This window comes from Limanda limanda, chromosome 3 (genome assembly GCF_963576545.1).
Source record: "Limanda limanda chromosome 3, fLimLim1.1, whole genome shotgun sequence".
In the NCBI taxonomy this organism is placed as follows: Eukaryota; Metazoa; Chordata; class Actinopteri; order Pleuronectiformes; family Pleuronectidae; genus Limanda; species Limanda limanda.
The window spans coordinates 16,670,796-16,686,614 of NC_083638.1; the positions used below are offsets into that span (position 1 = coordinate 16,670,796).

The window sequence follows — 15,819 nt, forward strand, 5'->3', positions numbered from 1 at the left end:
GAGAGAGAACCTCACCCTCCAGGACCACTGCAGGCTCAGCAGGAGGAGTCGCAGGAGGAGCTGGTGGTGGAGGAGTGAATACTGACTCCTGATGAGGCTCCTGCTTCACCTCTTCAGCAACAGTGTTTGGCTCCTTTGGTTAAATCTGTGGCTGAAACAGCTCACAGATGTTATTTGATGCGATGGTGGTGATGGACTTCATCAGCTCTACTGCAAAGCAGCTGATCTTCTCCATCAGGACGGGGGGAGTGAAGATCCGTCTAACACTGTCCTGGATCGACTGGACCAGTTTGTCCCTGGTGGAGCGGGTGAAGCTGACTTCACGGAGCAGTGAGGGCAGAAGTTTGGAGACCTTGTCATCAACTGCTTTGGTCAGGCTAACAGCCAGAACACTGAGGTGCTGGGACGGCATGTTCAGGCAGGTGTCTTCAGGAGGCAGCCAGAAGCCCTGAAGGACCTTAGGCACCACCTCTAGCACCACCTCTGGTGGGCCCAGGTGTTTGGAGGTGAGGGGCTGCTGCTGCTGCTCCTTCAGGATGCTGGAGAACTCCTGAGCAAAACTGATGATCCTGGGATCTCTGTAGGTTACAGTCATTGAAAGTTTGTTTTAACACTACTTCACAACAGCAAAAACAGAAAAACAACCACTGTAAAAGACACCAATAATAAAAGGTATTGGACACACACACACACACACACACACACACACACACACACACACACACAGCCAACACACACAGCTATTTATGTTTGTGAAATATGACTCAACTCACCTGAACTGAGGAGGAATGGTCTTTGGAGACTTGAGGATCTGTCGTGCCTCAAACTCAATGTCCCTCTTCTTCAAACTGTTGCTCACCTCCCAGACCTGAAACAAAGAAAGAGGACGTGAGGAGAAGATTGGACGAATTTACAGAAGAAATCAAGAGTCATGTAACAATAAAGGCAAAACTCCTGTGACGTCTTCTCAGGACTGTGTACTCACCAGATTGAGAAGATTGAGCAGTGGGAGGGACTCAGGGTCTTTGTATTCCTCCAGATGACACTGCCAGTTCCTTCACACAGAAAGAAAACACAAGGTTCATCTCTACTGCTCCTCTTCCTCACACACACACTGGTGTGACATTAGCAAAGTTAAGGTCAAGTGCAGTACTGGACTCTGTGTGTGTGTGTCCGTTACTTACTGCACTCTCAGCGATGCATTGCTCTCCTCCTCGATCAGCTTCATCATGTCTTCCCCAGACACTGATGACGGGAGCTGATTGTTCTCCTGAAGTCTCAGCAGCTCAGTCATAACTGCAGTCTACACAACAGAAGAAAGGTCAAACGACTTTATATATAAATCTTTGTGTTTTTGTATAAATAAAGGACAGATTATTTTATTGTCATCATCTTGATGCAGACTGGAAACTACAGTGGGTCTTACTCACATGTCCCATGTAGGAGATGCTGTGCCAGCAGCCCTGCTGGGACATCTTATAACAACGGGTTTGAAACAATTCCTGAAATGAAACAAGAGAATGTCATTCTAAGGTTTCTTATTCAGATTTAAACTTCATCTTTAAATAATTACAGCCCAACTCCAGCAGAAAAGTGTTCACACATACCTTGATTGGCAGGTAGATGCCTTTGGCGGGCTCGGATTTCTCCTTTGTTGTCTTCATGTTGTCTATGACAGGAGTCACAGTATCTGGTGGGATGGTGGGTACTTGAGAGAGATCCTCATCACCCAGGACCACATCAGGCTCCGCAGCAGGAGTCGCAGGAGGAGCTGGTGGTGGAGGAGTGAATACTGACTCCTGATGAGGCTCCTTCTTCACCTCTTCAGCAACAGTGTTTGGCTCCTTTGTTGAAATCTGTGGCTGAAACAGCTCACAGATGTTATTTGATGCAATGGTGGTGATGGAATTCATCAAATCTACTGCAAAGCAGCTAATCTTCTCCATCAGGACGGGGGGAGGGAAGATCCGTCTAACACTGTCCTGGATCGACTGGACCAGTTTGTCCCTGGTGGAGCGGGTGAAGCTGACTTCACGGAGCAGTGAGGGCAGAAGTTTGGAGACCTTGTCATCAACTGCTTGGGTCAGGCTAACAGCCAGAACACTGAGGTGCTGGGACGGCATGTTCAGGCAGGTGTCTTCAGGAGGCAGCCAGAAGCCCTGAAGGACCTTAGGCACCACCTCTAGCACCACCTCTGGTGGGCCCAGGTGTTTGGAGGTGAGGGGCTGCTGCTGCTGCTCCTTCAGGATGCTGGAGTATTCCTGAGCCAAACTGATGATCAGTGGATCTCTGTAGGTCACAGTCATTGAAAGTTTGTGTTATCACCACTTCACAACAGCACAAACACAAAACAACCACTGCAAAGTAAATGAATAAAAAGTTTGGAGGAGCGATGTATTCACACACACACACACTCACACCCACCCACAGGGAAATTAATTTGGGTGAAATATGACAAAAGTCACCTGAACATAGGAGGCCTGGTCTTTTTGGACTTGAGGAACTGCCGTGCCTCAAACTCAATGTCCCTCTTCTTCAAACTGTTGCTCACCTCCCAGACCTGAAACAAGGAAAGAGGACGTGAGGAGAAGATTGGACGAATTTACAGAAGAAATCAAGAGTCATGTAACAATAAAGGCAAAACTTCTGTAACGTCATTTCAGGACAATGTACTCACCAGATTGTACAGATTGAGCTGTGGGAGGAACTCAGGGTAATCGTAGGGCTCCAGCTGAGACTCCCAAAGCCTTCACAAAGAAAGAAAACACAAAGTTCATCTCTACTGCTCCTCTTCCTCACAAACACACTGGTGTGACATGAGCAGAGTGGAGGTCAAATGTAGTACTGAACTGTGTGTGTGTGTGTGTGTGTGCGTGCATGCGTGCGTGTGTGTGTGTGCTTGTGAGTGTGTGTCTCTAACTTACTGCACTCTCGAGCTTTTGCACAGATCCTCGATCAGGTTCAACATGTCTTCACCAGACACTGATGACGGGAACTGATTGTTCTTCTGAAGTCTCAGCAGCTCAGTCATAACTGCAGTCTACACAACAGAAGAAAGGTCAAACCGTCTTTATATATAAATCTTAGTTTTTATGTATAAATAAAGGACACAGATTATTTGAGTGACTTCATTTTGATGCAGACTGGAAACTACAGTGGGTCTTACTCACCTCTACAATGTAGGAGTCGGTGTTCCAGCAGCACTGCTGGGAAATCTCATAAATGGGCGTTTGAAACAATTCCTGAAATGAAACAAGAGAATGTCATTCTAAGGTTTCTTATTCAGATTTTAAACTTCATCTTTAAATAATTACAGCCCAACTCCAGCAGAAAAGTGTTCACACATACCTTGATTGGCAGGTAGATGCCTTTGGCGGGCTCGGATTTCTCCTTTGTTGTCTTCATGTTGTCTATGACAGGACTCACAGTATCTGGTGGGATGGTGGGTACTTGAGAGAGATCCTCATCACCCAGGACCACAGCAGGCTCAGCAGGAGGAGTCACATGAGGAGCTGGTGGTGGAGGAGTGAATACTGATTCCTGATGAGGCTCCTTCTTCACCTCTTCAGCAACAGTGTTTGGCTCCTTTGTTGAAATCTGTGGCTGAAACAGCTCACAGATGTTATTTGATGCAATGGTGGTGATGGAATTCATCAAATCTACTGCAAAGCAGCTGATCTTCTCCATCAGGACGGGGGGAGGGAAGCTCCGTCTAACACTGTCCTGGATCGACTGGACCAGTTTGTCCCTGGTGGAGCGGGTGAAGCTGACCTCACGGAGCAGTGAAGGCAGAAGTTTGGAAACCTTGTCATCAACTGCTTGGGTCAGGCTAACAGCCAGAACACTGAGGTGCTGGGACGGCATGTTCAGGCAGGTGTCTTCAGGAGGCAGCCAGAAGCCCTGAAGGACCTTAGGCACCACCTCTAGCACCACCTCTGGTGGGCCCAGGTGTTTGGAGGTGAGGGGCTGCTGCTGCTGCTCCTTCAGGATGCTGGAGTATTCCTGAGCCAAACTGATGATCAGGGGATCTCTGTAGGTTACAGGCATTGAAAGTTTGTGTTAACACCACTTCACAACAGCACAAACACAAAACAACCACTGCAAAGTAAATGAATAAAAAGTTTGGAGGAGCGATGTATTCACACACACACCCACAGGGAAATTAATTTGTGTGAAATATGACAAAAGTCACCTGAACATAGGAGGCCTGGTCTTTTTGGACTTGAGGAACTGCCGTGCCTCAAACTCAATGTCCCTCTTCTTCAAACTGTTGCTCACCTCCCAGACCTGAAACAAGGAAAGAGGACGTGAGGAGAAGATTGGACGATTTTACAGAAGAAATCAAGAGTCATGTAACAATAAAGGCAAAACTCCTGTGACATCTTCTCAGGACTGTGTACTCACCAGATTGTACAGATTGAGCTGTGGGAGGAACTCAGGGTTATCGTAGGGCTCCAGCTGAGACTCCCAAAGCCTTCACAAAGAAAGAAAACACAAAGTTAATTTCTACTGCCTACTACCTCTTCCTCACAAACACACTGGTGTGACATGAGCAGAGAGGTCAAATGTATTACTGAAGTGTGTGTGTGTGTGTGTGTGTGTGTGTGTGTGTGTGTGTGTGTGTGTGTGCATGCGTGCGTGCGTGTGTGTGTGTTTGTGAGTGTGTGTCTCTAACTTACTGCACTCTGGAGCTTTTGCACTGATCCTCGATCAGGTTCAACATGTCTTCACCAGACACTGATGACGGGAACTGATTGTTCTTCTGAAGTCTCAGCAGCTCAGTCATAACTGCAGTCTACACAACAGAAGAAAGGTCAAACCGTCTTTATATATAAATCTTAGTTTTTTTGTATAAATAAAGGACACAGATTATTTGAGTGACTTCATTTTGATGCAGACTGGAAACTACAGTGGGTCTTACTCACCTCTACAATGTAGGAGTCGGTGTTCCAGCAGCACTGCTGGGAAATCTCATAAATGGGCGTTTGAAACAATTCCTGAAATTAAATAAGAGAATGTCATTCTACAGTTTCATATCCCATTCACCCCCTTCCCCCACCCCTTGTATCGACGACAACCTTAAAAAATGCCATAACATGCTAGCTAAACTCGTTAGCGTTAGCATGCTAGCTAAAATCTGTAGCGATTTCTCAAACGTTATTGTTAAACAATGGGAAGGGACGGGCTAATGGGTGAAATGGGATTGGATCTACAGGTGAAACTACAAAAACAAATGTTTACAGTCCAAACTTCAGCAGAAAACTATGTTCACACTTACCTCGATGGGCTTGTGGATGCCTTTTAGGTTGTCGGATTTCTCGAACTTTGTAGCCATGTTGTCCATGATAATACAAAACAAGCAGAGAACGCAAAATGACCAAAAACGTTAAATATAACGATAAACGGAGTCGTCCAACGAAGAGATAATCGAGACACAAGTGATGGTTGCAAGCGCAGGACGAAATCTAACTGGAGAGAGCCTGGTACTGCCTGACGTCCTCAGAGATCAAAGGCAGCCACGTCACGGATGAATGCCGTGAATGCTGTTTCCGTGGCAACCCTCGAAAGTTGATATTTAAAAATATTCGAATGTGATGGCCATCATCAGAATTATGTTTTATTGTGTTGTGGAGTTAATGATCTTGTAACAGACTGGTAGCTTATTGTCAATGTTGATTGTTATTATGTGTTGACGGCTTAGTAATAGAGTTCTGTTTAGTTATACGGATTATTGTTTGAATAACTGAGTTTTACAGATTGTCAGTAAATACGTCAGTGTTTGGACACGTGACACTGTTGTCAGTTGAAGCTACCAATGGCTGTGGGTTGGGTGAGATGGTGTGTTCTGATTGGCTGGGAGTCAGGGGTTTGTCATCAGGTTAGTGTGAGTGCGGGTGAAGGTGGGCTCAGAGCATAGACCGTACACTGTACAGTATATGTTATATATATATTAATAAATATATAAATATTATATACTATACAGTTTATATATACGTTTTGTTTTATCCATTAATATACAAATACAAACCCAGATAAATTGAAACACTTAAATGTTGTTGGGAAGAAGTGTTCAAACCACGTTGCCAAACATAAAATCCAAAAGTGTTTTACATACACCACACCTGTGAAATTATTGATTTATATATTTAATATTATTATACCAACATTACAAGTTGGCCACTGCAAGAAAACGTTGGTGCAGCATAGTGGTTGCTGATGAGAATTATATTGCTCTATTAATTGTATGTGCTGTTGAATAAATACTGTTTTGTTCCATCCAGTCCCCACGATCTCTCTTTGCAAGAAAACAAAATGCATTGAACAGTGGATGTTTAGCTTTTGGTTCAGAAACCTCTATGTGGCTTTACTGCTGTGTGAAAGGGAAAAACCGAGACATGAGTGATGAACGACAGCAAAAAAAGCAGACAACAGCTACATCTAGAGGATGTGGTAAGTCACTGCACGACTGATCGGCTGTCAGATGGTCCAGGTTCGCTGACACAGGGTTACTGCAGGTTTCAACCATAGACTGTATATATATGGTTTCAACAAGTCCAAATACAAACTTTAGCATAATGCATAATGAAAAGTAGTTTCAAATAGCAAAATGAACCAAGTTTAAGACCTACGTCAAATAGATATGAAGGAATATCATAATTGAAGATAAGGTGAAGTCAAGTGTAGAAATGCTTCATATTTCATGAACTACAGGCAGAGAGAGTAGGTATGTGTTGTATTTCCCACAGCCGGGCCTAGTGTGTACTTCAATCATCAGTTCCATGCTGGTCTTGTTTGTTCCACTGAGAAAGAGCTAACACATTACAAACTATTTGGGTCGCCAAAACATTTCACTTCAGAAACCAATTTCAAGTGCAACAGAAGCAGCATTAGATGAATGTTAAGATAATTCAGATCTTCTTAAACACATTTGAGACCTGCAAAGTAATATTTTAATATGTAGGAGGTGGAGGTCTGACATTCCCTCTAAATCTCGATCACCACAATGTCTCTGGTGGACATGTTGTATGCTCCCACCAGTATTTCAAAGTAAATTTATTAAGAACATAAAACATTCAATTTGTAGTTGATCTGATGTAAGCCATGGTACAAGTACCTCAAAGTAAAAATGTGGGATATAACCATAATGGCCACTAAATGCAAAAGAGGAGGCTTCCTGTTGCGTTTTTCAAATTGCACCTTTAGACTTTTTTGTTTGTCTGGTAATGATACACATGTATATTTATCGTATATTTGACAGTAAAATTGTACATTGATCTACATAAATGTTTGTCTTCATTCAAGTTCTATACATTTTTATGGTATTACTGCTTTTCTTTTTCTTTTAAGTTATTTATTATAAGATGTATGATTATAATGAGGTATCTGCCCCCCCCCCCCTGAAATCCATATCGCTCAGGCTTGAGTACTACAAGATTAAACAGTATAGAATGTACTCTAATAGAGTATGTAATGCACTATGGTACAAGTACTTTGGTATCTAACTAATGTACCATAGTGCGTACCATAATGTGCATCTTATAGGACTGAAAAGCAGCACTGAGCGGGCCAGAGCACATGCATTTTGAAGCGTTGCATGCGTTTTGGCTTTTGCCTGAAAAAAATAAATAATGACTGAGGAAATATTAACACAGAAGAGCTGTTCATGCAACAGACTGCATTAGTTTTAGTTGGGTGTCCCTAACAAACTGACAAGTGAGGGTTTTAAGGTTTACAATGTTAAATAATTGTGTGTGTATAGATAAATATCCCTGTTAGTAGTTAGTATATGATGTTTCAACAGCCAATCAAGACATTTGGGCATCACCAGGCACATGTCCCTCTCTAACCTGATCATTGTGTTTATTTATGAGTCTTCGTACACTGTATTCCTGTTCTGGTAAATCAATTAGTTGATCAGTGGTCTAGTGAATCAGCACTGCCTGCAGAACAGTAGAGATCTATTACAGAGACTGTAATAGACCAGCGAAGGACGAGAAAGAGACCTGTCATGGACACCACAGTGATTGTCAGTAACAGTCCAGTTCTGGTCAAACCCCATCAGCAAAGACTGAGCCCAAAGACATTGTAATTCAAAATGATACACTTGTTTAAATCTGAAAATTGTGTCAAATAAAGCAAGTCTGCCTGTTCTCTTATTAATGCTATGGGGCTTATTCATCTGCTCAGTCCTTGCTTTGTAAGTGACGACTTAAAGTTAGACATGCATAATTTCAGTACACCTCTGCTGGGGTTCACAGGGGGATAATCCACTGTTGCTGCTTCACCACTGGAAAGTATAAACCAATAAAAAAGGAGACTAATCTCACCAGGCATGCATCCAGAGAGGCTCCAAAGGGGGGCACAAGTTTCTGCAGCTTGTCCCTGTTTCTCTCCGGCTGCATGATGGGAATGTTTTCATTCATTTATTTTTAGGGTTCACAAAACTCTATTATTTTTTTCTTTTTTGTTAATCTTCACATCATATTATTTTCTATAAAGGTCAGTCGTGTTTATAGCCTGCATTAAAAAAATCAGCTGTCTGCATCAGTGGTGCTGTTACATCTAGCATTGATCGTACATCAGCTACATCAGCCATGTGCTGAATGAATCAACTCACCCATTGATTCATTGTGGCCTCATCACACACACACTTTCAGTAACAGACTCTCGGTCACATGTCGAGCAAACCAGTGCTCTGGCATGTGATTAATCAAACAAATGAGCTGGATTTATAATTGCGTTATCTATAGTTTTTGTTATTGTAATCGGAGGCCGTGCTTCAATTTCTGTCACATGCTTTTTTGTGAAGCGCTCTGTAACTTTCTTTTGAGAAGTGCTGTATAAAAAAACGTGTTATCATCATAATGGCTACTTATGTGAACTCATGTGATGCAACATGCAATCATAAACATCAATTAAACAAGTGAGTTCCCACTGCATTCAAGTTTTTAAAAATAAGGATTATTTGTGTTGGTTTCGTGTGTGCTTTCCAGACAAGTCAATATTCAGTTTCATAGATTGAACAGTAGGGGGCAGCATGAACCAACGACGAAGATATCAAGTCATCTGAAGAGAGCAAGTTCATGCGATTTTTTCTAAATCAATAATATTTGAACTAAGACACAAACAAATCGCATCCTTACAATAATACTATTAGTATTATGTAATAAATTAGCAATAACTTTAATACTTTACTTATCATATTATCCCCATTTGAGCTCTCCCTCAGAGTCTATCAGTGAACTACACAATTAAATTACAAGTACATTTTTACATTTACATTTTGTATATAAATATTAATTTCATACAAAATAGTGTAATATCCTCAGTCAGCCTTTAATTCCTTATCAGCTGACATTCAGTCACAGGGCAGCATGCAATTTGATATTTGTTGACATTTACCGAACATCGCACATTGCAAGAGTGCTGCGCTGCATTTCTGTGCAAACCCCGATCCTTGAAAGAATGACACCTCTCAAACCAGACCAGTGTGGGGGCAGATGTTGTGTTTCTTTCCCCTCATAACTTTCTAGCACATAATATCACAAACCACATCTACAGCCTCCTACATGATTTCTCTTTCTTTCTTTTTTTTACCTTCTCCTTTTAAAGGTCATCTGCAAAGATAAGAGACTAAGGTAACCTGAATTAGACTCGGGTGGGTCTGGAGACACGCCTGTCGCACGGGAGAAAGTTCAGTCAAGTGGTGCTATTGCCACAGAGTAATATGATAATAATTTAAAACACAATTTAGTCAAAATATTATATGCACAAAGGTAAATTTACAGTCTGGGTATAAAGAATCATCTGGATTCTTTACAACATGAACTTTGTTTCTTTCAATCCCTCTTCTTTTGTAAGTAACAAGTTACAAATTAAATTTCAATATAATTATTAGGGAAATAAAAGCTTTAATGTGCTTGTGCCATTTTTAAAGAATAATTTTTGAGTCAGTAGTTTTGCTTCATTCATTTACATTGTTTATTTGATAGACTACTGACTCACATATGTTGCAACAGGCCAAGAATCACAGCTCAGGAGGAGGTTCCAGTTAATTTGTTCTGCTTCTCTTTTTCATTGTAAGTCAGAATCATATGAGACTTGCTTATAAAGGTTAAGTCACATTATCACTGAATACAGGCTGGGGTTTAGTTGGTTATATAACTAAAAAATAAATCGTCACGTGTGACCAACTTGACACCAACTAATTGTAGTCCATAAAAATATTTCTTCACACCAGGGTCAGTGGAATATCTGGGCATCTGTTCTGTCGGTTATAATTTTCAAAATTTGTGTTATTCATCATAACCCAAGTGGATGTGAACAGTCTGAAATAGCTACAATTATACTGATTAAGTCCACGCTAACACAGCTTTGAGAGGAATAATTATGTTGCAGGGTCTTACTTGTCTGTTATGAGTGAATTGCTTCGAAAGATGTCATAAAGGGGTTAAACCTTGTGCGTTTGCTTGGAACTAAAGGCCACAGGAAATGTGATATTGATGCTTTCAGATGCAATTGTGAGCTGAGCGTCGCTCTGTACGCCCACATGCATCTAGCACATATGTAGTGTGGCTGTGTTTGAAAACACGAGAGGGTTTTCTCTGCAGCAGATGCTATTTGTCTCGAGGCTGGACTGATTTACATCGAAATGTTCATTTGCTATTTGCAAGAGTGTAATAAACTATCACAAATACTATTGTTCTTGGTTGAGCTTGAAAAGAGACCATGAGTTTTCATGTGTTTCTTTAATTTCAATTTGACCATAAAACCCCAGAATATGATTTTCAATTTCATTAATCATTGATAGGCAGTATATGATGGCAGTAAAACACATCATAAAAATGTAGGTTGTTTAAAGACTTGGCTTTGTGTGGTGAAACTTAAGTTGCTTGATAGAGGCGTGTTCCTGATCAACCACAATTGCGTGTGTGCGTGTGTGTGTTAGTGTGTGTGTGTGTGTGTGTGTGTGTGTGTGGGTGGGTGTGTGTGTGGGTGGATGTGTGGGTGAGTGATCCCTGGGCACCAGTGGGTGGTCAGGTGAGTGAGTCAGTGTGCAGTACAGGTGGGGGGCCTCACACTTGCCATAGTTTTAGTTATTTACCTATTGTTAATATCAATTTAAAAAAGGGTTGGAAAACCCAACCAGGGGGTCGTGAGGCAAGAGAGTCAATAAAGTGACAACACTTTGGAGATTTAGAGCATATCAACCACAGTGTTGCTTACCCCACGAAGATTCACCTGAGAAGATTCATAAGTTGGATAAAGACACAAAGGTTTAGAGGGAGTGGAACAGCCCGTATACACTGCACAGGAGGATTTATACTATCATTCTGGCCTCGGATTTAACTGAAACTTCTCATTCTCAGAATTTAGACCATCAATGAAATAAAGCATTGCAGTATTGAGTCTGCAGTTTTATCAAGAGGCAAATCCTGTCATGTAACATTGAAAAAGTGCTCATTATAAATACCGCTGTGAGGAGTAAACATAGCATTTTAATAGCATCATATAAATAATTCACAACATTTCAGCCATTATAAAGCCTTTGGTCAAAATAATGTAATAATGTAAAAATAAAAACTTCCCAGTCCCACCATGTGTATATAGCACTATACAAAAATACAATTTAAGTGAGAAACTCCCCCCTGTAGAATCAGGGAAATAGAAAACATCACACAGGTATTTAAAACTTTAGCTCGGGGAACACAAACAACCATTTATAGTGTTATTTAGGCTGCACCATCACTGATCCAAACAGCGGAGTGGTCAGTCAAGATTTCTGTTCTTCTCCAACCACCCCCGAGCCCCATTCACCAGCCTAAATTGGCTGATTAGAAATTAATGGGCCTCTGTGCTGACAGGCTGGAGGGATCTAAAGGTAAAAAGTGCATCGTGTCATTAATACTTCCCAATCCCGGCTCGGATTGGAGTCACACAAAGAGGTTGGGTTGAGGCAGTTGGACGTAATCTAATGAGCGACCAATTATGTAAAGAAAAATTGCTGTGAGGTCTTGATGCTGGAAGGACAAACAAAATTAAATGCATATGCTTACATTTTGGTTCTCAAAACAATTATAACACAATAATAAGACGAGCACCACTCTTCGTAAACATGTCCTTTTGCATATTAGTGTCCTCTTGCACGTTACTTGAATTTTTAATTTTTTAATATGACACTTTTCCATATGCCTGCCTCTAATTGTAAAATTCAAATACCATTTTTGTCATATTTTATAATGTGTCTTCAGCATAAATCCTTATGCATTATCCTTTGTTTATATGCTTCTGCAAATATTTCCTTTGCCTGTAAAATGTTTTGATTATGTACAAATTCTCAATTGTTTTATGTCAAATAAAATTTTGTATTTCCTTTTCGATGGCCTATTTCATACAGCCACGTGTTATCTTGTCTACCTCATCCCCACAATCTGTTGCTGTTACAATTGAATTTGCGAGATCATTAAAGTTCATAACTTAATCATATGCACAATTTTAGAATAATGTTAAATGTTGTTTTAATGTTTCTATATATCCCTCTGGTCCAAAAAACAAATACACAACACGTTTGAAAGCAACACACTGCAGGCACTTTATAAGGCTTTAATAAACTGTTTATGTATGTATGTGTGTATGTGTGTGTGCGTGTGCGTATGCGTGTGTGTGTGTGTGTGCGTGTGTGTCTGTGTGTGTCTGTGTGCGCGCGCGTGCGTGCCCTGTGTTGTGTCTGCTGACGTCACCGCTGGAACTGCCTTGTCACGCGGGGTTAGTAAAAGTTGGGACAGCAGCTCCGGAGAGAGAGAGTGAGAGAGAGAGAGGGAGGGAGAGAGAGTGAGAGATAGAGAGATAACGGGATAACCGCAGGGAGAAGTCATTGGATTTTGATATCGCTTAACAAACTGCTGCACAGACACACAACACTTCATGTTGTGTAGCAGCGGGACAGACGGGGACAGCCACAGGCGAGTTTGACCGAAGTTGGAGGCAGCGCTTCGGCCGGTGAAGCTGCCGGAGGAAGCGGAGGCAGACAGCTGGGTTCTCTGGGTTGTGTTGAGCGGAAAGGAGGGAAATATAAAAAAGAAAGAAAAGAAGAAGAACGAACATCTCGTCAACAGTTCCGAAGTGACATGAGCAGGAGCTGAAGTCAGCCGGTAGATGTGGTGAGCTGCTCGGAGAGAGAACACTGCTCCAGGGGGGGAGGGAGGGGGGGAGTAAAAACCCCGAGCTGTCAAACCCGATGACCACCGCGAACTGCCCCGGGTCCGAGGAGCTGGACTTCCGCCTGATCTTCGGTGAGGACGGGCAGCAGCAGCCGCTGGGCCCCGCAGGTCAGTGTGTGTCTCCAGGCTGTGTGTCTGTGTGTTGTTGCTGGTGGTGAACTTAACAAACTACGTGTTGTTAGCTCGCTCTGCCTGGAACTCGCCCGGCAGCCCGCGGCTCCATGCCGGCGCCCCGGATCACTCCGCGCCCTGTCGCGGAGGAACCGACCTTTATTGTACTTTTCATTCGGGTTTTATTTTGTTGCTTTTTCTGTTTAGACGAATTGAGACATTAAAAAAACATAACGAGTCTTCCCATGTCACGGTGGCGCCGCTGAAGTCCACAACAACACCGGCTGTCAGTGGCTCGATGACATGCTAGCGGGGTTAGCCGACGTGCTGCTTCTTGTCAAGTTTTAAAACGTGTAAAAACCCCAGTTGTGTGTGTGAGGAGGAACCTGTCAGCGGTGTGTAACCGTGGCACACTGCAGCACTCACACACAGGCGCCGTGTTGACATGGTGTGTAGGACAGCAAGGCTTTGAATGTCACTTCATGCACATTGTCGGCGAAGTACCACATGCTAATGTTGTCAAAACTTTTACTATCTCACTGTTTACACAATAAGTCCGAGGTAGGAGCAGGCATGTGGACTGTGTTATTTCACTGTAAACTGTCGATGCTGTAAGTAAATATTTTTTGCTGTCTACTGACATTTAAATAAATAATGAAATATTAATTTAATTTAGTTAAATGTGTCAGATAGATAGACTATTTCAGACTGGGGATAATAGACAATACAACTGTAACAGAGGAGGCACAAAAATAAATAATAAACATATAAGAATAATAGTTTCTCACTAAGGGACAACTATAGGCGGCCAATGTCTCTACAGCTGGGTTAGATATTAGTGGTGCTTGATAGTTGTACTCAAAAATAATAATGTAAGCGATAAGTTTCCACAGCTATAATGACAACAAATTGTTTTATATCGTGTGCATGAATAGTTAATTACAGCCGGTCTAGTTTAATTCAGGTTAAGAAATTCAAATTGAAAATAAATAATATAAAAAGGAATAGGGAAATAAATTCTGTAATAATAAAAGCACACAAAAAGTATTAAAATGAAGTGACGTTTTAAAAATGAGTTTTCAGATTTTATTTTCAAACGAGAGGCGACTGGTTGCATTGAGGTGAGATGGCCCACGCATTGTACCTTGGCAAGTCGTGTCCCTTCACAGGACTCATATGTGGGAGTAGAAGTTCGGAAACTAACTCTGTCTTATGCAGTGCAAGCTTATTTAAGCCTGTTAACGTTTGTCAACTTCATCAATAGGTTAAGATAAAGAAAGACCTTTTTTGATTTCTAAGAATTGCAGTTTAAATTTAGAAATCCGTTTGTCTTTGGTATTTTATTTGTTATATGTCACAAATGTCAGGGACATAAAATGATAGAGATACGTATAATCATCAGGTAATTTTAGTTATGCTTTCACATGCAGTATTGAGGAATTTCTATCAGATTAATGATATGGTGAGTTTCTCAAGAGCAGCTCCAGTTATTTTCGTTTCATACCCAGGGCAGCTGAAAGAAAAAGTTGAATTAGTAGAGTGGAAGGCCTGTATGATGTGCATTAGACAATGACAATACAACACTATGGCAAACTTGAAAACATTCTTTATTCCAGTGGATCAATAATCTATTATGATAAACGAGTTGCCGTAGGTGCATGACACTCTCATTTCTCTCTTACTCAGACTAAGCAATGCTTCAAAATAATGAATTTCAGATGAGCATGATTCCATTAGAGTTACAGTAGCAACAAAGTGAATAGAATTTATATATATATTTGAGGGCGCAGATATTTTGGATGAAGTTTGGGAAAACATTTAAGTGTTGTTTAGTTACCGTGCAGAAAAAAAGAAGCTGATTTGAGTAGAGATCATTTGGTGGTTATTTATCTGATGATTGCAGATGCTGGAAAACAGGCGGTTGCTCTGCAGGGATTTTCAAACGTAGTCTGCATCAAGCGTCACAGTTGTAGAAAAAAAGGTAGATTTCCATTGTGGCAACTAGATTCAATTGGTGAATCAAATGACAACCTATTGGAAGAGACTGAAGTGGCTGTGGAAAGGATCAGTTATCTGATGTTTCTATAATGTATAATACATCCTTTGTTATTCCTGGGAATGAAAAGCTGCTGCCTTGTAGGTTTTGGTTTGTCATTTCATCAAAATTTGGGTAAGAGTCTTAAGACACTATGTATTATACACAAAATAATGCATGTGTGGCATTTTCCTCGGTCTGCTCATCCATGCTAAGTTGAGCTCCTTCATTTGTTTTTGTCGTCGGCCCTAAACGATTGGAACTAGTCATTTCTCTGGCTTTGTCCTTTTCATGAATCTTTGGCAAAGTATGTGAAGGTTTGGCTTGAGCTATCATAGATCAATTTTTCCTTTCATTAAAAAAGAAGTTTAATTTGGAGATGGGACGAGGGAAAAAAACAGCAGCTGGAATAAGCGTAGGAATAAAAGCACCACTGTGTAAGTGGTTTTAATC

The 15,819-nt window shown here is 41.4% G+C and overlaps 1 protein-coding gene across 2 annotated transcripts in view; it reads left to right on the forward strand.

Annotated features, from left to right (window-relative positions):
* Positions 1–13,217: 13,217 nt before the first annotated feature.
* The window catches only part of nfatc3a (nuclear factor of activated T cells 3a), a 58,040-nt gene continuing 55,438 nt past the window's right edge, over positions 13,218–15,819 (forward strand). For both annotated transcript variants that reach the window (XM_061068171.1, XM_061068172.1), the window contains exon 1: positions 13,218–13,328. In XM_061068171.1, the coding sequence (XP_060924154.1) occupies positions 13,238–13,328 (91 nt within the window). In that variant the 5' untranslated portion in view covers positions 13,218–13,237. The remainder of the gene's footprint in view (positions 13,329–15,819) is intronic.